The following is a 20,665-nucleotide window of genomic DNA, read 5'->3' on the forward strand; positions in this document are numbered from 1 at the left end:
ACTCTTAGTGCTAATGATTGTGAATACCATGGTTAGATTGATTTTATTATTTCTCTTGTTAGCTTTATCAGGTGACTGCTGAGTTCATCTTTGGTCTCTTTTTAAAATATAGGTCTTGTAGAACATGGTCGTAACTGGGCAGCAATTGCCAAAATGGTGGGGACTAAAAGTGAAGCGCAATGTAAAAACTTCTATTTTAACTACAAAAGGCGACACAACCTGGACAACCTTCTGCAGCAGCATAAGCAGAAAGTGAGTATATCAGAATCTTTTTTAATTTTGTTTTTGTTTTGTTTCTGCTTTGTCTTCGAGCTTGAAATACTGGTTGAGAGAGAAACTTTTTTGCATCTTGTATTTTTATTTATTGCATTTACCTGTAAAAGGATGTGCTAGTTTCTCACCACAAGTTGACTTTTTCTCTGTTTACTGTCCAAGGAGTGGAATTCGTGTTAGGAGTAATGGCAGTTCAGTACTTTTGAATGACCATAATGGGATTTGGAAAACAAACATTTTGGAGTTTGAATTGAGAAGTTTAGTTGGCGTTCTTTTGACCTTGTTGAAAGAATTGATTTGGCATATTAAAACCATTTTCTCAGAGAGAGAGAATCTCAGATAAATACTAAAAACCAGAGAGTGTAAATTATGGAAAATCCCTTAACTAGGAAGTTGGAACGTTCTCAAAGTCCACAGAGCTCTTTGAGGATGCCATGAGGTCAGAGCTGCTTTTGTAAAAATATTAATATGGTACTTACTCTTCCCCACTGTGTTAAATTTGCACAGACGATGTCAGAGTTGTTGGGAGGGAGAACGTCAGTGCCTTCGCACGAATCACCGCAGAACACCGCTGTGCTAAATACTCACTGTTCTCTTCATCTCCAGCGTTATTAGCAGTTTCAAAACAAATGTGCCGGTGTCACTTGTCCTTAGTGAAGCAGTCAAAATGCGCTTGACTAAGTCTTGACCCCTGAGTGTGTGTGTGTGGGATGAAGTGAGAAGTGTCGTGTGAAGACCTTTTGTTCCACCCCAAAGTGTCCCGCTTCTGCCCTGGGAAAGCACTTTGCGTTTGTTCGAGTCCCAGGCTGGACTAGCTCCCCTTTTTTTATGGAATGTCAGTTTCAGTTGAAAAAATGGCAGACTGTGGTTTTTCAGACTTGGATCCATAGTCGACATTTTCTTGAAAATACGTGAGCCTGTCTGTTAAAGCAAGCAAGCGGTAGTATTTGTTGCCACTTTCCAGTTTCGAGCTTTCAAGCAAAGGTTAGAAGTTTGGAAAAATCTGTATCCCTCCCCATGAGCTTACCGTCTTCCCAGTACTCAAAGACTTTTCTGATGAGATCAGTGATAATAAGAACCACTGTGATGTTTTCATATACAGTGAAACGTATCCAGATTTGAAAAATCTGTGTAAATCCATGTTTTCCAAATGACCAATTTGTGATCTTGCAGTGGGTGTCCTGTATGTATAAAAGATACGTAAAATATTTTGTAATACATTGAAGTTCAAGATAGATGAATGGATTTTAATAGAGTATGAAAAATTTATTGATACAGTTTCAGATTTCACATTGCAGTTATCCTTTGAGCGATGACGACATGCCCAACTTCGGTGCACCATCAAAGAGTGATATCCAGGCTTGTCTAAAAAGATGTTAAAACACACTTCCCTTTCCAACTACATATCTCTGTGAGACCAGATGTTTTTAATATGTGTTTCAACCAAAACAGTATTACGCCTGCAGATTAGGTTAAATGTAGAAGCACATTTGAGAATTGTGATGCTCTCAAGGCAGACATTAAAAGGAATTTCCAAAATCAATTAAAAAAATGATACTTTTTCACTAAATGATTCTTTTGTTTGGGAATGTATTATTTTTTATTAAAAATGTTTTTTATGTTGACATGTAATGTGTTTATTGTTATCTTCAAATGAATTTATAAGGTATTTATTCTTAAAACAAAATTTTTTTAAGTGTATTTTGAGAGAGAGAAGGAAAGCGCACATGTGAGGGGAGGGGGTGTGGAGGGGCAGAGAGAATTCCAAGCCGGCTTCCTGTAAGCGCAAAGCTGGATGTGGGGCTCAAACCCACGAACCTTGTGAGATCATTACCTGAACTGAAATCAAGAGTCAGATACTTAATTGACTGAGCCACCCAGGTGCCCCAAATTCATAAATATTTTAAATGCTTTTCTGTTTTAACTTCAAATTCAGTAAATATCATTATATATATATCTCATGAATAGATCCTCCTTAGGGCCGGGGGTGAGGGACAGGGAACCCTTAGTCTCAGTTCTTTTTTTTTTTTTTTTTTTTTTTTTTTTTTTTTTTTAAAGTATTTTTTTTTTTTTTTAATTTTTTTTAACGTTTATTTATTTTTGAGACAGAGAGAGACAGAGCATGAACAGGGGAGGGGCAGAGAGAGAGGGAGACACAGAATCGGAAACAGGCTCCAGGCTCTGAGCTGTTAGCACAGAGCCCGATGCGGGGCTCGAACTCATGGACCATGAGATCATGACCTGAGCCGAAGTCGGACGCTTAACCGACCGAACCACCCAGGCGCCCCCCCTTAGTCTTAGTTCTAATCAGGCCATCAGTTGATTCCGTGAAGCCCACCCCATCCACATTATATGGAGGGTCATCTGCTTTACTCAGAAGTCCACTGATTGAAGTGTTAATCTCATCTAAAAAACACCTGCACAGAAACATCCAGAATAATGTTGACCAAATATCTGGGTGCGGTGGTCCAGCCAAGTTGACACACAAAATTAACCATCGCAAATGTCGATAACACTTCTTATTCTAATCTTTTAAATTACAATTGAAATGATAGGACAGCAGGCTTCCAGTTTTTTAGAGTGTTTTACCATTTTTAAAAAGGCTTCAAGAAAACATGACAAAATGTCTAATATCTGTTAAAACAAAGTAGAAGATATATAGGTGTTATATTTCTGTAGGTTTGAATTATTACATTAAAAATTAATGAGTGCTATCATATAGTGAAGCAAATGCTTGGAGAGGTAGGAGATTTTTGCATGTGATTGGAGGAATGTTGCATGGTGGTAAAATGTTGTCTCTTCTCTGTCCATCAGTGGAAGTACCAAAAGAATGGGTGGATACCAGCAAAGGAGGAATATAGCCTCCACACTGGAAAAATCCACATAGTAGCTATTATCTAATGCCTAAAAATATTGCAGCACTCATGAAGTCTTTTGCAAGCTTTTTAAAAAGTGTAGCCAGAGGATTCTTCCCTTGCGTTCCCTAGGAGCATAGTGATGATTTTTTTTTAAATTTTTATTTATTTAAATCCAAGTTGGTTAACGTACAGTGTAATAATGGTTTCAGGAGTAGTATTTAATGATTCATCACTTACATACAGCACCCAGTGCTCATCCCAAGAAGTGCCCTCCTTAATGCCCATTGCCATTTAGCCATTCCCCACCCAACACCCTGCCAGCAACCCTCAGTTTGTTCTCTGTATTTAAGAGTCTCTCTATTTAAGAGCCTCTCCCTCTCTGTTGTCTTATTTTTGCTTCCCTTCCCCTATGTTCATATGTTTTATTTCTTAAATTCCACATAAGTGAAATCAAATATTTGTCTTTTCTCTGACTTATTTCGCTTAGCATAATACAATCTAGATCCATCTACGTCATTGCAAATGGCAAGATTTCATTCTTTTTGGTCACTGGGTAATATTCCATTTTGTGTATATACCACATCTTCTTGATCCATTCATCAGGTGGGCTCTTGCCATACTTTGGCTATTGTGCATAGCGCTGCTATAAACACTGGGGTGCACGTCCCCCTTCGAATCAGCATTTTTGTGTCCTTTGGATAAATACCCAGTAGTGCACTTGCTGGGTTGTAGGGTAGTTCTATTTTTAACTTTTTGAGGAACCTCCATACTGTTTTCCAGAGTGGCTACACCAGTTTGCATTTCTACCAGCAGCGCAAAAGTGTTCCTCTTTCTCTGAATCCTCGCCAAAGTGTTGAATTTTTTTTAGCTTCAGACTTTCACCCAGTTGTATGACTCTGACATTGGGAAATGATTTTTTTCTCTTGCTTCAGTTAATGCTTTAGGTTGGATCCTACTAGTGTATTCATATGTAAACCAAAAATGAGAAGAAATAAACAGAATAAGAATATTGGTAATTTTAACAGTTGGGGTGGCAATAACTTATTTTCCTCTATGAGGAATGTCCCTGGGAGATGCCTGTAGCTGAAGTCTGCTGAAGTACAGGCCCTGGAAGAGGTGCAGCGCAGAGAAGTGCCAGGGCTGGGATCCTCCAGTCTGCAAAGACAGGAGACCTTAAGTTTCATAGTCAGCAATGTAAGATTATAAATACAATAAATGGCTAAGGTCTTACACCTACGTATGTGCACCTATACTCTTACAGATCTGTGACCCCAGTAGAAAAATGAGAGTGTTACATAAACACTTGATTTACAGAAGGGAAAATCCTGTTAAAAAAAGGAAATTTGTCCTCATCAATAGTAAAAGAAATTCAGTAACACCAATGCTGATTGGCTACAGCAGTGATCAGATGTTGCTTATGAGATCACTGAATTCTTAAAGTTAGTGAAGGGAGGTTATTACAGCATTATTAACAATACTTAAACTTAATTGCCTAAATATCTTAAAATAGAATTTTAAATATTTATTGGTATAGATTGTTTTTATGGAATCACTAACAAATAGAATAATTTTGAAGAATGTATAATGTAGAGAGGTACGTGCAGTTCATGATTATAGTAGGTTAAACAAGATATATAATCACATTGGGTCATCCTGGTTTTATTTCCATGTATACATATGTACGCACGTGTAAAAGACAGGAAGGAAATGTATCAGCATACTTAGAATCCATTGCTGGTAGAATTATGAGCAATTATTGTCTTCTTTAACATAATTCTGGGTCTTCAACATTCCGATGAATGTGTTATTTTTCTTAGAAAATAAATGTGTACATTGTATGTATTAGAAAAATACATTATCTGGAGGGGGAGAATAGCAGGCGTTTTGCCATTTTTGGCTCTTTGTACATGTATGGTGGTGAGTTGTTTGAAAAATTGTCCAAAAAATTGTCCAAACTTTTGATCAGTTTGATGAAAGCAATCTATTTACACAAAAAGGCCAGGAAGTGGTTCCCTAGAGGTAACTGCACATTAACCAGAACAGTTGTGAAACATGCAACCTTCTTGTTTAGTATGTGTGTATCCGTGTTCTGTGTTATTTTAGACGTGAAAAGGTTCATTTTTTTTCTTTTAGTTATTTAAATCATAAATTAATATTCTTTTTTCTATGTTTATTTTGAGAGAGCGAGAGAGAGCATGAGTGGGGGAGGGGCAGAGAGAGAGAGAGAGAGAGAGAGAGAGAGAGAGAGAATCCCAAGCAGGCTCTGCGCTGTCACTGCAGAGCCCGATGTGGGGCTCGATCCCAAGAACCGTGAAATCATGACCTGAGCTGAAATCGTGAGTCGGAAGCTTAACCAACTGAGCCACCTAGGCACCCCTAATTTAATATTCTTTTACTCCTTAGACTTCACGAAAGCCTCGTGAAGAGCGAGATGTGTCTCAATGTGAAAGTGTAGCTTCCACTGTTTCTGCCCAGGAGGATGAAGATATTGAAGCTTCTAATGAAGAAGAAAATCCAGAAGACAGTGAAGGTATCTTAAAGTCTTAAATTTAGTTGTGACTTCTGCTAGCCAAATCTGTAATTGTTAGCTTAGTCATTTGACTATTTAAGAATTGCTTCATGAAGGAAAAAGTATTATCAGTGTTTTCATGGCATAGAGACCTTAAACTTGAGCACAATGTATTTATTCCATCAACAGACATTTATGTAGCACCTGAGATGGCCCAGTTACCACAATCAGAGGATCTTTAAAATGGCAGTCCGTTATCTAGAAAGATGTCTGTGCACCTATGTCGTTGTCATATTTATTTGTCCAGTTAGTATCATCGATTACATTTCCCTCTTTGTTGCACTGACTTTGATTTACTTCAATTTTTACAAAGACTTACTTACATATGTCATGTTTATGCTTTCGTATAAGAAGAATTAACGACCCTAGAAGCCCCAGTAGAAAAGAATGTCAACCCAAGAAACTTAAGAAATAAAAATCTTTTTTGTCATCTGAAAAAATTAATGACCACTTCCTGAAAAAGTAAATGTTTTCTTAGTTTTTGCTAGTTAAAGAAAAAAGTCCAAATTTATTTCCATTCATCTTACTATTAAAGTTTCTATAGATTTCTTTTGTGAATTGACTGCTTCTGACATGGGGTTTTTCAGTGATTTTAGTAGCTCTCTAAAATGATATCTTAGATATGTTCATGTTTTGTATATGCAAATATTTTTTCCATCTCATTTGCTTTTTGTTTTCATGTTAAATTACGAGTTTAAATTTTGTATGTAATCAGAGCTGTTTATATATGTTCCTTGGTAGGTGCTCATATTTTAAGCTTAGGAAGTTCTATACCTTCTAGGAGTTTCAGAAATACTAGATTTTGTTTTATTCTTTTTTCTACAAGTTGCTGACTTTTATTTTTAAAAAAATTTTTAAGTTTATTTATTTTGGGAGGGAGAGAGAATCCCAAGCAAGCTCTGCATTGTTAGTACAGAGCCCGAACTCACAAACAGTGAAATCATGACCTGAGCCAAAATCAAGAGTCGAATGCTTAACTGAGCCATCCAGGTGCCCCTGTTGTTGGCTTTTAAACTGAGGTTTTGTTTTGAATGTGTTTGGGCTTTGAGCAATAAATAGCTTTTTTCCTGTGAGGTTTTCTGGAAAATGCGAATCCTGGGGCAGGCTCACTCTGGGGTGGCAGAAGGGTGCGTAGACTATTAATGTCAGGATGGTGTGCTTATGGTTCTTATGAGATCATGCAAGGTTGTTCATTTTCATAGGTTTGTTGCTAGTAGGTAGTATTCTCTGGGTTATAAATGTACATGGAGCCTATATTAACCCGCTTGGGCTGTCATAACAGACTATCACAGACTGGGTGGCTTAAACAACAGAAATTTATTTTTTCACGGTTCTGGAGGTTGAAGTCCAAGATCAGGATGCAAACAGGATTGGTTTCTAGTGAACCTGTCTTCCTGGCTTGCAGAAGAAAGGCTTCTTGCTTTGTCCTCACATGACCTTCCCGTTGTGCACATGTGCTCTTGGTATCTCTCTTCTCGTAAGGACACCACTGGTCCTAGTGGATTCGGGTCCCCCCCTCATGGCCTCATTTAAGCTTAATTGTCTCCTTAAAAGCACTGTCTCCAAATACAGTTTCCTTGGGGGTTAGGGCTTCAACATATAAAGTTTGTGGGGGACATAATCCAGTCCATAACAAAGCCCAAACCTAATTATCATAAATATGTTTATCTCAGAACACAGAAGCCTATCCGTACAGGGGCTAACAGATTTTCAGAAGCTGAGCATCAAAAAGTGACTTGTTTCCTTCTGTTTTCTTCCTGTTACTTTGTCTTGGTGTGAAGGTTTTTTCAGATTGTCACATAAGGTTATTAAGGTTATGAAATAAGGTTATAAATAAGGTCATTAAAGTAATTAAGGTTAAGTTTAAGCATAAAAGGTTAAGCATAAGGTTAAGGTTAAGCATAAGGTTAAGGTTAGGCATAAAAATAATGTTTCTGTCTGATCAGGTGTGGGGGGTGGTGGGCACACATTCCCATCCATACAGGGGGTTATGTTGTGACTCCTAGACTAGTTTCTCGCGAATAGGAAATGAACTCGCCCCTAGAATTGTGCGATCCCCATTTCCTGTTGACTGAATTTCAAGGTGTCGAGGAAAAGACAGTACAATGCAGTTTACATGGCCTGTGATCTCATGGTTATTGTCACTGTTTGTCACGTGGCGCTGCTCGTGTCTGTGGGAGATTGTCGGCAGCGCGCGAGCAGAGAGCAAGATGGGTTGTTCATTCGACTGTGTGCGTCTCTGACAGAGGAGTTGGAGCAAAAATAACGGAAACTTGACCAAAATTTGGATTTATTCGTGTTCTTTTGTTCCAAGTCATTCTTTAAGCGAAAATAAAAAAGACACTCATTTGGCTGGTGCTTGGTGAAGCATCTTGCCTTGGAAACACTCCTTTTTACTCTTCTGTGGCTTGGAGGAAGAAAGTAATCGAAGAAGTGCTTATGACAGGTGATGTCTGCTGCATGGTCATGAACATGGCTTCTAATATTGTGGAGACAAATGACTTGGTAACTTGCCCTCGGGTTTGAGGTTTTCTGTTGAATGGGAATGAAATGAAGTGAGGCTTTTTGTTAGCCTTTCAACATTTTGGTAGCATCTTTCATTAACAGTGGTTGCTGCCGTATGTTTAGACCTTACTAAGTGGGAGGTTCTCTCCTGAGCTTTTGTCTGTAACGTTTTGTTTTGATTTTGTTTTTATATCTGTCACTTGAGCTCCCATGCGAACTCCAGGCTCATGCATCTGACTGCCTACTTAACGTTTCCATTTGGATGCCCAAGAGCCAGCTTAACATCCAGAACAAACTTTCGATTCCCCACCACCGGAGGCCTCCTTTCCCTCCAGTCTTTCCCTGGGCCAACAAATGACACTCTTCTACCCTACATGTGGTCCATCAGTGGATATTATCAGCTTTTCTTTAGAGGCACTAGTGAGAATCTCATCTCATCTCCCTACCCTCATTGCTGCTACTTTGGTTCTGAGCCACTGCCCGTGTTCACTGCAGCAGCCCCCTGATTGGTCCCCTTGCTGCTCTTTGTCCCATTATGTTTCTGTGCCTTTACACCAACCACAACCAGAGTGAACCTTCTAAAGTGTCAATCAGACTGTGTTGTGCCTCTGTTCCAAATGCTGTGATGCTTTCACATTTCGTTCAGAAGCCTGGGACTTGTGAGGCCCTGCGCCAACTGGCCCGTACACCTCTGCGACCCTTTTGCAAACCACTTTTCTGCTTACTCACTATGTTCTTTGTTGTTGTTAATTGAGATATCTTTGACCCATAATGCTAGTTTCAGATGTCCAAACTAATCATTCAGTATTTGTATTGATTGAGAAACGATCAAAATAAGTCGTGTTAACATCCATCGCCTCACATAGTTACAATCTTTTTCTTGTGATGAGAATTTTTAAGATCTACTTTCTTAGCAACTTTCAAGTGTACGATACAGTATTACTAGCTATAGTCGCCATGCTGTGCATTACATTTCCAGGACTTACTTAATCTTCTAATTGAAAGTTGGAACCTTTTGGCTGCCTTCACTCATTTCTACCTTCTTCTGCCTCTGGTAACCACAAATTGTTCTGTGTGTTCATGGTTTTGTTTGTTTGTTTGTTTGTTTTTAAGATTCTTCTTACAAGTGAAATTATTCAGTATTTGTCCTCTGTCTGACTTATCTCACTTAGCATTATGCCCTCAGGGGCATCCCTGTTGCAAATGGCAAGAATTCCTTTTTTTTTTTTTTTTTAATTTATTTATTTTTGAAAGAGAGAGAGAGAGAGAGAGAGAGAGAGAATGAGTGTGGGGGAGGAGCAGAGAGAGAGGGAGACACAGAACCTGAAGCAGGCTCCGGGCTCTGAGCTGTCAGCACAGAGCCAGACGCGGGGTTTGAACTCACAAACAGTGATCATGACCTGAGCCAAAGTCGGACGCTTAACAGACTGGGCCACCCAGGCGCACCCCCACCCCCTTTTTAATGGCTGAATTACTCTATTGTGTGTATGTGTCTGTGTCTGTATCTGTATCTATACCCCACATTTTCTTTATCCATTCATCCATTGATGGACACTTAGGTTGTGTCAGTGTCTTCGCTCTTGTAAGGCTCTTGTAAATAATGCTGCCATCAATGCGAGGGTGCACATATCTTTTCGAGTTAGTGTTTTTTTTGTTGTTTTCAGATGAATTCCCAGAAGAGGAATTGCTGGGTCAGATGGTAGTTCTACTTTTAATTTTTTGAGGAACCTCCATACTCTTTGTCATAGCCACTGCCCTAATTTACATTCCCACCACCAGTGTACAAGGGCTCCCTTTCTCCACTTGTTATTTCTTGCCTTTCTGATCATAACCATCCTGACAGATGTGAGGTGATTGCTCACTCTGTTCTAACCACGTTGTTCTCTTTGCTGTTTGAGCAAAGCAACCCCCACTTCGGGGGTTTTGCATGAAGCTGATCCTTCTACCGTTTCCCCAAGATGTCTGTCCCTGGTTCGTTCTGCCATTTCCTTCAGGCCTCTGCTGAAATGTCACCTTACCTCTTTAATACCCTCTTCTTCACTGGTTCCCCAGTTTTGTTACTCACTGTGCTTATGACCTCCGGATGCATCATGTACTTAATTGTTCGTTGTCCGTTTGACACTCGACTGTCAGGTCCTCTAGAGTGCAGTTTGGTCTTTTCACTTCTCTGTCCCCAGTGCACCCTGCACGTTGGGTGTTTTGTACCTAATTGAATGAGTGAGAGGATGAATTTGTAGGGTTTTAAAATACTATGTTATGCCTTGAAAGCATCTTTTCCCATATGGTCAATTAAGTCTTTATTGTTTTCTGTGTGAATGATGTATCTGTAGCTTCAGAGTTGCCTGTTTTGCTTTCAGACATTTCTACGTACCTCCTGAGGTTATACATATCCTATTCTACATTATCTTCTCGAATTTTGAAAACTCTATTCCCTTTGGGATTATTTTTGTGTGTAGTGTAAGTAAGGTAGGGTCCATGTTTTTCTTCCAGACAAGGAGCCAGTTCTGAGGGAGCTAGTTTATTAAATAATCATCCTTTACCCAGTGATTTGAAATGTCACCTTTGGTATATATTAATTTCCCATCTACTTTAGGATCTATTCCTAGGCGTTGCCTTCTGCATTGCTGATTTATTTTGTCTATCACTCTGGCAATTGCAAACATGTGATACGTTGGCTTTGTGGTAAGTTTGACTATCTGGAGAGGCAGGCCTCTCACTCTAATGTTTTTCATACTTTTCTGAGATTTTCTCAGAGACTTGTTCTTCATATATACTCTAAATTAGTTTATCTAGTTTAAGAAATCTTTCTTGGGGTACCTGGATGGCTCAGTTGATTAAGTGTCTGACTTGGGCTCAGGTCATGATCTCATGGTTCATGGGTTCGAGCCCTGCGTCAAGCTTTGGAGCTGACAGCTCAGAGCCTGGAGCCTGCTTCAGATTCTGTGTCTCCTTCTCACTCTGCCCTTCCCTCACTTGTGCTCTGTCTCTGTCTCTCAAAAATGAATAAACATTAAAATAAAACTTCTTTTAATTAAAAAAAAAATCTTCCTTACCAACCGTTGGGGTTCTCATTGGAGGTAAATATATTAATTTGGGGGGAGATTTAAATTTTTATGTTGTCTACTTCAAGAAAATAATCAGACACTGAATGCTGTAGTAAACATGTCTGTACGCTGTTCATAATAGTGGCAAATTGGAAGTAGCCTGAGGGTCCAGTAATAGAGGAAAAGGGAAGTAAATTTAAGACATGTTCACAATCATTCAGTCACTTTATCCTTCAACAGATATTTGAGTCTCGTGTGCTCGGCACAGTGCTTGTCCTAGGACTTAAACGATAAGCAAAATAGAGGGTCCCTGCCCTCACGGAGGGAAGGGCGATGGCAAAGGCAGGTGCGTGAGTGAGTTTTGGTAAGGTTCGGTTTTTAAGCGGCTCACTCTGGCGTTGTGGTAGAGAATGGTCTGAGGTGGAAGATGGGAGGAGATGTTTCTGGACTGGAGCGGCAGTTGTGAGGTTGAATAGAAGTGGGTGGATTCCAGGGATCTTTGAATTTTTTTATTTTTTGGGGGGAGGGATATATATATCCCAAGCAGGCTCTATGCTCAGTGTGGGACCAGATATGGGACTCGATCCCATGACCCTGGGATCATAACCTGAACTGAAATCAAGAGTCGTACGCTCAACCGACTGAGCCACCCAGGCGCTCCACAAGGGATCTTTTTAGAGAGAAAATCTGTGATGCTTGTCTACACAGAATATGGGGATCGATGAGAGAGAGGAAGGATTAAAAGATTGCTCGTAGGTTTCTGGTTTAATCGATAGTAAACAGTAGAAAAGAACGGGATTTGGGTGTGTTGAGTCCAAGTCTGGTGCAGGAAATACTGAATTTGTGATTCCTTTGAAATATCTAGGCAAAGATGTCACAGATTAAAACTGCATTTATAAAAAGAAACAAATGATGTTGGGAAAGACCAGGGTTACAACGTTAAATTAAAAAGTCTGTGTCATGTTACCCTAGAGCTTTGTTGTCCAGTGTGGTAGCCACTAAATACCTGTGGCTATTGAGCTCTTGAAACGTGGCTAGTCCAAATTGAGATATGCTAAAAATGAAAAATATAATCAGATTTTGAAGACTTAGTACCAAGAAAGGTAAAAATCTTATTGCTAGTTTTCTTTGTTGATTACATGTTAAAAAGATAATATTTTAGGCATATTGGGTTAAATAAAATACATGATTTAAAGTTAATTTATTTCTTTACTTTTTTAACATGACAACCGGAAAAATTAAAATGGCAGGTGTTGGGGCGCCTGGGTGGCGCAGTCGATTAAGCGTCCGACTTCAGCCAGGTTACGATCTCACGGTCCGTGGGTTGAGCCCTGCGTCGGGCTCTGGGCTGATGGCTCGGAGCCTGGAGCCTGTTTCCGATTCTGTGTCTCCCTCTCTCTCTGCCCCTCCCCCGTTCATGCTCTGTCTCTCTCTGTCCCAAAAATAAATAAAAAAACGTTGACAAAAAAATTTTAAAAAAATAAAATGGGAGGTGTAACTCACATGATGTTCCTGTTGGATGGCGCTGTTCTAGAACGGACTGTCAGCCCTCCTGGGTATAAAGAAAAGCACAGAAATGGGCTGGTAGAAATAAACTGAAATGTACCATTTCTGCGTACGGGTTTTTTTGTTTAGTTTTGTTTTTCCATCTTTCTTCATTTTTCAATTTCATGTAAATGATTTTTCGATACTAAAGGCTTTTACGCTTTCAGTTTCAGAAGGTGAAAACAGTTTGATCTCTCCCTTTCATGCTCTGTAGACACTTTAGCTTCCCAGTGGCTGGCGTACTTCGGTGAGGTCATGCGACGAGTGTCATTCCTTCTAAACCTACTTTGAAGCATGGCTTCTGCCACCCCTGAAACATGTCCATTATCAGATTTTTATGCTGTATCATTATCTTTAAGGTGCTGAAAATAGTTCTGATACAGAAAGTGCTCCTTCTCCTTCACCAGTTGAAGCTGTCAAGCCCGGCGAAGATAGCACTGAAAATGCGTCTTCTCGAGGGAACACGGAACCTGTGGCCGAGCTCGGGTCCACCTCCGAACCTGCGCCCGGTGCGTCTCCCTCCTCGGCAGTGCCAAGTACGAAACCCGTCGAAAATGAAAGCGCGGAGACCCAGGCGAATGACAGCATCACCGTAGAGGCAGCAGAGCCGATGGACGTTGACCGGCAGGAGCCCAGTGCTGAAGTGACTTCTGTTCTTGACCTCCCCGCGACTACCAGAACAGACTCTGTAGATGTTGACATGAGGGTGCCCGAGAACAATCCGTCTAAAGTCGAAGGTGATACCAAAGAGAGAGACCTGGAGAGAGCCGGCGAGAAGACAGAGCCTGGCGATGAAGACTTGGTGGGGGCCCAGCAAATAGGGGCCCAGAGGCCCGAGCCCCAGTCGGACAATGATTCCAGTGCTACCTGCAGTGCTGATGAAGATGTAGATGGAGAGCCCGAGAGGCAGAGGTGAGACTCGTTCCTCTAATACTGTTGCATTCTTTGCTCTGTCGGATGCTGAGTCACAGAACGGTGCCGGCCGCGGAGATTACTCCTGCGTGAACCTCGGCAAGTTAAAGGTGGTCTCTGTGCCATTATTACTGGGTTTTGATGCTCCTCATCTGCTTAAATAACCAAGAACAATTAGGTGCTCATAATTTTCAAATGAAAAAGATAATATTTTTTTCCTGCATTGGTTACATGCATCCCATATGTAGCAGAGGAGGGGATCTCATCTAACAAAACTTGTGAACGAAACCACAGATGAGACTGCCGTTCCTGGTGTTGGAAGCAGTAGGACGAGGTGGCGAAGGATGTGGTGGTGAAGGCGAGAGGCATTGGCTTGTTTGCTCTAAGACCGCACAGCCTCAAGACAAGGCCTGCTGTCCCTGTGCAGTAGAGGGTAGAATATGTTGGGAGGAGAAACATGTTAAGTGTTCTGAAAACATTTTAGAAGGCATGATTTAAACATAAGCTCTAGGTAATTATCACAGTCACTGTTTATATCAGTTAAAATTCTGGATTATTCATATTTGTAATTGAAAATATGTATAACATACATGAATATAGGACTGTTTTTATTCACTAAGTTAATAATACAAAACTATTTTATGGTTTTTATAAGTTACAGTAAAAAGATAAATTTTTACAGGAATAGATATTGCTTTATTTAATATGTGTACATTCCTTGGGATTTCCTTTTCCTTGAAAGCAATAGAATCCCCTAGAATCACAGTAGAATGTTTCATTGGTGCAGATTCTAGAACTGAATTCGACTAAAAACATCATTTAATCAGAAACCCAGTTCAACACGTTTTTTCTTTTTCTCCCCTCCTGTTTTTTAAAAAGGAAGGCAAATAAGCCACTCACCTAAGTGCCAAATTCTGTTCATCTAAGATGAGGATTCTCTGTGTTTTTCACTGTTGGTTTTAGAAACTACAGGAAGGTAGTAACCTTGGAGGAACACCCGACGAGATGAACATGATAGTAGTCTTGAAATTCAGAAATTTCCTCGTAAATATATGGTGGTGGTCTTTGAGTAACACTCCAAAGTCTGCATCACTTCCCAACTGTCAAATGACACATCCTACGTTTTCTACATTGTATCACCATCTTTATTCTTTATGTATGATGTTAATTGTTTTCTTTTATACATTCTGATTTTCTTATCAACTTGTACTTTTTAAAATGTTCATCTTTCCCCAATAATACTGGGAAGCGTGATCAAGCCTGCAAGGTGGGGGGTATGGCCCTGGTGTATGATTTTCCCCGTACATGTATTGGGTGTCCTGAACTCCAGTGTAGGTGACGAACCCGAGTGAAGCGGGTGGAATGTGGGGAGAAAGGGACTGTGGGGAGCAGAGACGCGCTGGCTGTTTGGAAAAGGAGCTGCATGTTGTTGCCGTGCAGGAGCGCCGCTTCTGTGCTGCCGTTTCTTTTCCATTTCTCACGAGAACCCAGGCGTCTGGAATCTTGGGTGGAACTCTTGGTTTTTAAAATTGTTCATGGGCAGTTGTTCTAAAAAAGAATGCCCTTTGATCCTGGCAAGATACAGATGACTAGTTTGTAATCTCTGTTAGTGGTAGATTAGGACGTACAAAATTCCATTTCATAATGGAATTTGTTCAGACTGCGTGGTTAGATGCAGGTGATTAAATTCAGATTATTTTCAACCTATAAATCAATATTAGGATTCTTGGACAATTAGCATTACAGAGTCCCTTTTTTCCTTACTCTTCAAATCTCTTCTAAGGTCAATGCGTTGTGTATGTGTGCCCACCTACACATTAACTACTTAGAAGGAATTAGGATTGTACATTTAAAGTCTTAAACAAGAATAGGGGCACCTGGGTGGCTCGGTTGGGCATCCAACTTCAGCACAGGTCATGATCTCACGGTCCGTGAGTTCGAGCCCCGTGTCGGGCTCTGTGCTGACAGCTCAGAGATGACCGCTCAGAGCCTGGAGCCTGCTTTGGATTCTGTGTCTCCCTCTCTCTGTTCCCCTCCCTCGCTCTCTCTCTCTCTCTCTCTCTCTCTCTCTCTCAAAAGTAAGATTAAAAACATGTTTTTTTTTAAGTCTTAAAGAAGAATATGTTAATTTATCTTTTTTTATTGCCAATTGTAGAATGTTCCCCATGGACTCAAAGCCTTCATTGTTAAACCCTCCTGGATCTATACTGGTCTCATCCCCGATAAAACCAAATCCACTGGACCTGCCACAGCTTCAACATAGAGCTGCTGTTATCCCACCGATGGTAAGTTTTCTAAGTGAGGAAGAGAAGTAAAGTTGAGAAATAAAGACCTTTAGAGACCCTTCTTCTCTTTCTTAATCAGTACTTGACCTTTTAAAAAATTGTGGTAAAAAGCACACAACATAAAATTTACCATCTTAACTGTTTTTAAGCGTACAGTTCAGTAGTGTTAAATATATTTGTTGTTGTGAAATAGATCTCCAGAACTTTTCATCTTGCAGAAGTGAGACTCTCGTCTTATTAAGTGGTCACTCTCTTTTGCCCCTCCCCGCCAGCACCTGACTGCCACCATTCTACTTTTCTGTCTCTGAATTTGGCTGCTTAGATACTTCATATAAGTGGAATCATACAGTGTTTGTCTTTTTATGACTGGCTTATTTCACTCAGCATAAAGTCCTTAAGGTTAATCCAGGTTATAGCATGTCATAATCTCTTTCCTTTTTAAGACTGATAATCTCCCTTTGTATGTATATATCACATTTTGTTTATCCAGTCATCTGTCGCTCTGTTCCTTTTTCAAATGGATTCATTGTGATAGTTGATTGAAATGGTCATTTCTATTTCAGGAAGAAAAAAACAAAACACCAAAGAAATATAATCCTCTAGCCATAAATGTTAGCAAGCTTTGCTTTGTTTCATTTGTTTTGCTATAAAACAGTGGTAGAATAAATATATAATTAGGTTGTGAATATTAAGAATGAATTATAAAGATTATGGCTAACTGCAGTATACAATTCCAAATCTAGTTTTATTTACTTTACTCGAATAATCTCTACAAGCTTAACTCCATTTTGACACTGAATTCCGAACTTGGGTATTACTCTTTTACCTAGTAATGTTTTCGCTCTTGCTTTATTTCAGGGGATGTAAATTTGTTTCCTGTCTCATATGATAGTTAAAAAAAGTTAAGTGTGTGCTTATGACTCACACACAAATTGTTAAACATTTACTCATTCATTGATTTACTCAAATGGACATTTATTGAGTGTCCAGTTCAAGACAACATTGTTAATGCTGTATGGAATATTTATATATCATAATCTCTGACTTCAAAAAATTTAGAGATTGGTCTTGATAATAAGACATAGGAAAATATTACAATAAAAATTAAGATGAATTATAACAATGTGATGCTCTATTAAGTTAGAAAATACAGTATGGATATTTCAGAAGGAGAGCTTCCTTCTTAATGAGACTCTTAAAGAAGACTCCACATAGGAAATAATACTTTGGGGGGCACTTGGTGGCCCAGTGGGTTGAGCGCCTGCCTCTTTTTTTTTTTGGCTCAAGTCATGATCCCAGGGTCGTAGGATCTAGCCCTGCATCAGGCTCCACGCTATGCACGGACCCTACTTGGGATTCTCTCTCCCCCTCTGCTCCTCTCTCCTGCTTACACGCTCTTTCTCTCTCTCTCAAGAAAAAAAAAAAAAAAAAAAAAAAAAAAATTAGAATACATCTTGCCAAATAGCCAGCTTCACTAACCAGGGCATTTGTGGAACCATTAATGTACTTGAAGAATAAACATTAAAAAAAAAAAAAAAAAAAAAAGGAAATAACATTGTGGTTGGACCAAAACGATTCATTAGGCTTTATAGCAAAAGGAGGAAGAGCCATGTTTACATATAAACCAAAGCACAAAGGCAAGTAAATTTTGTGCGTGTTTTGGGGTCAGTGAAGAATTCTATTTATAATAGCAGAAAAAACTATGGAAGTCTTTATTTAGGTAATAATTTCTAAAAAAAGCTCTCTGTTTTCCCCCGGAAGTTTTTGTGTTATGGGGTAATGGACTGTGTTAGGGGCTGTTTATTTAGTATCGAACTGAACAGGTTGGGTTCTTTCCTTCATGAAGTGAGAGAGACAGAAAATAAACAAGGAAAACATGCATTATTGCAGATTGTGCTATTATAAGTCCTGTCAACGTACTCTGAAAGAAAGAAACGGGGCCGCAGTAAGAAGGAATATGGGGAGGAAGTTACTGAAGTGTATTGGATGGTAAGGGATGGCCTGTGTGAAGAAGTAACATTTAACGGCCGCCCTGATAGGTCAATGAATTGGGTGTGGGAGGTGAGTGAGGTTGATTAGTCAAGGATGTCCGCCAGGAACCTGGCTTAAGCCGCTAAGGTTCCATTTTCTAAGACGGAGGTCACTGAAGGGGAAGCATTGAATTTAGGAAATGAGATATTTCTATTTGAATGCAGGTTTTGAGGTGCTTTGAGATATCCAGGGGGAGTTATTATGCAGCCATTCTGTATGGGACTTGGAGCAGACATCTTAGAAATAGAAATTGATGAGTTGTTAACATATAGATGACGTTTAAACCCACAGAAGTGGGTGTGATTACCTGCTGCGGGAGCCTAGAGAGGAGGGGCGTTGAGCCATCAGGGATTTGGCCATCATAAGTGAAAGGCAGACAGAAATATTTTGATTTCTCTTATCATAAGTTTTGTGATTTTTTTTTTTCCAAATGCTTGTTTTCGAGAGCGAGAGAGAGACAGAGTGCAAGGGGGAAGGGATAGAGAGAGAGAGGGAGACGTAGGATCCGAGCTGTCAGCCAGGAGCCCAACGCAGGCTGGAACCCACAAACCATAAGATCATTACCTGAGCCAAAGGCGGACACTTAACCAACTGAGCCACCCAGGCGTCCCCTTTAGTGATTTTATATTATGTTCAGTTCTGAAAGTGAAATGTTCAGCATTTTAAGCATTACATTTGAAGATTATTTTGATTAAAAAATGGCAAAATCCGGGGCGCCTAGGTGGCTCAGTCAAACGCCTGACTTTGGCTCAGGTCATGATCTCAGAGTTTGTGGGTTCAAGCCCCATGTCAGGCTCTGTACTGACAGCTCGGAGCCTGGAGCCTGCTTCACATTCTGTGTCTCCCTGTCTCTCTGTTCCTCCACCACCTGCACTCAGTCTCTCTCCCTCTCAAATATAAGTAAACATTAAAAAAAAAAAAAAAAGGCAAAATCCTATCAACTGGTATGTTACAGAAATAAGCATTATTTGCAGCAGAGGGTTGTTGTTATGTTGGTCATTGGCATATTTAGATTTTTTTTTTCTTCCTGTAGGTTTCCTGTACCCCATGTAATATACCAATTGGAACCCCAGTGAGCGGCTATGCCCTGTACCAGCGTCACATTAAAGCCATGCATGAGTCTGCGCTCCTGGAAGAACAGCGACAGAGGCAAGAACAGATAGATTTGGAATGTAGAAGTTCCACGAGTCCGTGTGGCACCTCCAAGAGTCCAAACAGAGAGTGGGAAGGTAGGCAGTGCTGTCATCACAAAGAACTTTCCTGAAGGGAAACAAAACTATACTCCAAAGTGGGTCCTTTGTGTTTTGTAGTTTATCAGCATGCCGATTGATTTATTTCTCTTGCCCCAACACGTAGAATCCCTTCAAATTGACCTCAGTTAGACAGTTGAGGAATGTTTGTATTATTGACTACTCTAAAGGATGGCAGTAACATTTTTGGTGGTTTTCGTTAGTATGAATTTTCTGATATTTATCTCTATGCTGGAAGACTATAAAAACCATTCTTTCTGCCTACTTATCTGACTTTCCAGAGTAAGTGGGAATTGTTATCGAGTCCTCCAAGCAAGTCACATGTAACAGCAGGATAATGCTCTAATTCTCTGATGACAACTTTGTGAAATGTATAGTGCCAGTCAGACCCTGACTCGTCTCTCACCCCAGCATTTACCAGTTGTTTGGCCAGGGACAAGTCCCTTAACTCTTCTTTTAGTTATCTCATTTGTAAAGAGCAAGTTATGGATCCATCTGTCAGTCTATCTATCTGTCTATTATACCTACCTACCTACCCACTTATCTATCTATCTAATCTAATCTGTTTTTTCTTCCTTCCTTCCTTCCTTCCTTCCTTCCTTCCTTCCTTCCTTCCTTCTCCCTTGCTGTGATTACAACCCATAAAAAAGAATCAACAGTCAGTATTATTTTGTAACATGTGGCTCAGCATTATTCTTTATATAATATTGTATGTAATAATATACAATTTATAATAATAATCAGTGCAGTAGTATACACATGGTATAATAGATACCATGGGATATAGGTACCTTCTATAAATCGCTTCTTGGCCTTTTGGCTAAGATCAAGTGTAGGTACCTTCTATAAATGATAATAGAAGGTGTTGTTATCATTGTTGTCACTGTTGTTATTTCAAGTGACAGGTTTGAGTTGTGCATGCTTTTTCTTTTTTAAATTTTTTTATGTTTATTTATTTTTTGTTTTTTATTTTTTTTAATATATGAAATTTATTGTCAAATTGGTTTCCATACAACACCCAGTGCTCATCCCAAAAGATGCCCTCTTCAATACCCATTACCCACCCTCCCCTCCCTCCCACCCCCCATCAACCCTCATTTTTATGTTTATTTTTGAGAGAGAGAGAGACAGACACAGAGCGTGAGTGGGGGAGGGACAGAGAGAGAGGGAGACACAGTATCCGAAGCAGGCTCCAGGCTTCGAGCTGTCAGCACAGAGCCTGATGGAGGGCTTGACCTCATGAACCGCGAGATCATGACCTGAGCTGGAGTCAGACACTTAACTGACTGAGCCACTCAGGCTTCCCTCTCTTTTTTTTTTTTTTTTTTTTTAATATTGTTTTAATTTTAAATACTCTCTGCACCCAACATAGGGCTCGAACTCACAACCCCAA

At 39.9% G+C, this 20,665-nt stretch overlaps 1 protein-coding gene across 13 annotated transcripts in view; it reads left to right on the forward strand.

Moving 5' to 3' along the window:
* NCOR1 (nuclear receptor corepressor 1) overlaps positions 1-20,665 on the forward strand; it is a 159,778-nt gene that overhangs the window by 95,539 nt on the left and 43,574 nt on the right. For 11 of the 13 annotated variants that reach the window (XM_023244071.2, XM_023244079.2, XM_023244076.2 and 8 more), the window contains 5 exons: positions 113-252; positions 5,535-5,661; positions 13,154-13,706; positions 15,862-15,991; positions 19,056-19,251. In XM_023244071.2, coding sequence (XP_023099839.1) covers positions 113-252; positions 5,535-5,661; positions 13,154-13,706; positions 15,862-15,991; positions 19,056-19,251 — 1,146 coding nt within the window. The remainder of the gene's footprint in view (positions 1-112; positions 253-5,534; positions 5,662-13,153; positions 13,707-15,861; positions 15,992-19,055; positions 19,252-20,665) is intronic. The other 2 variants (XM_023244077.2, XM_023244081.2) reach the window with 1 other exon arrangement.

Source organism: Felis catus, chromosome E1 (assembly GCF_018350175.1).
Source record: "Felis catus isolate Fca126 chromosome E1, F.catus_Fca126_mat1.0, whole genome shotgun sequence".
Classification (NCBI taxonomy): Eukaryota; Metazoa; Chordata; class Mammalia; order Carnivora; family Felidae; genus Felis; species Felis catus.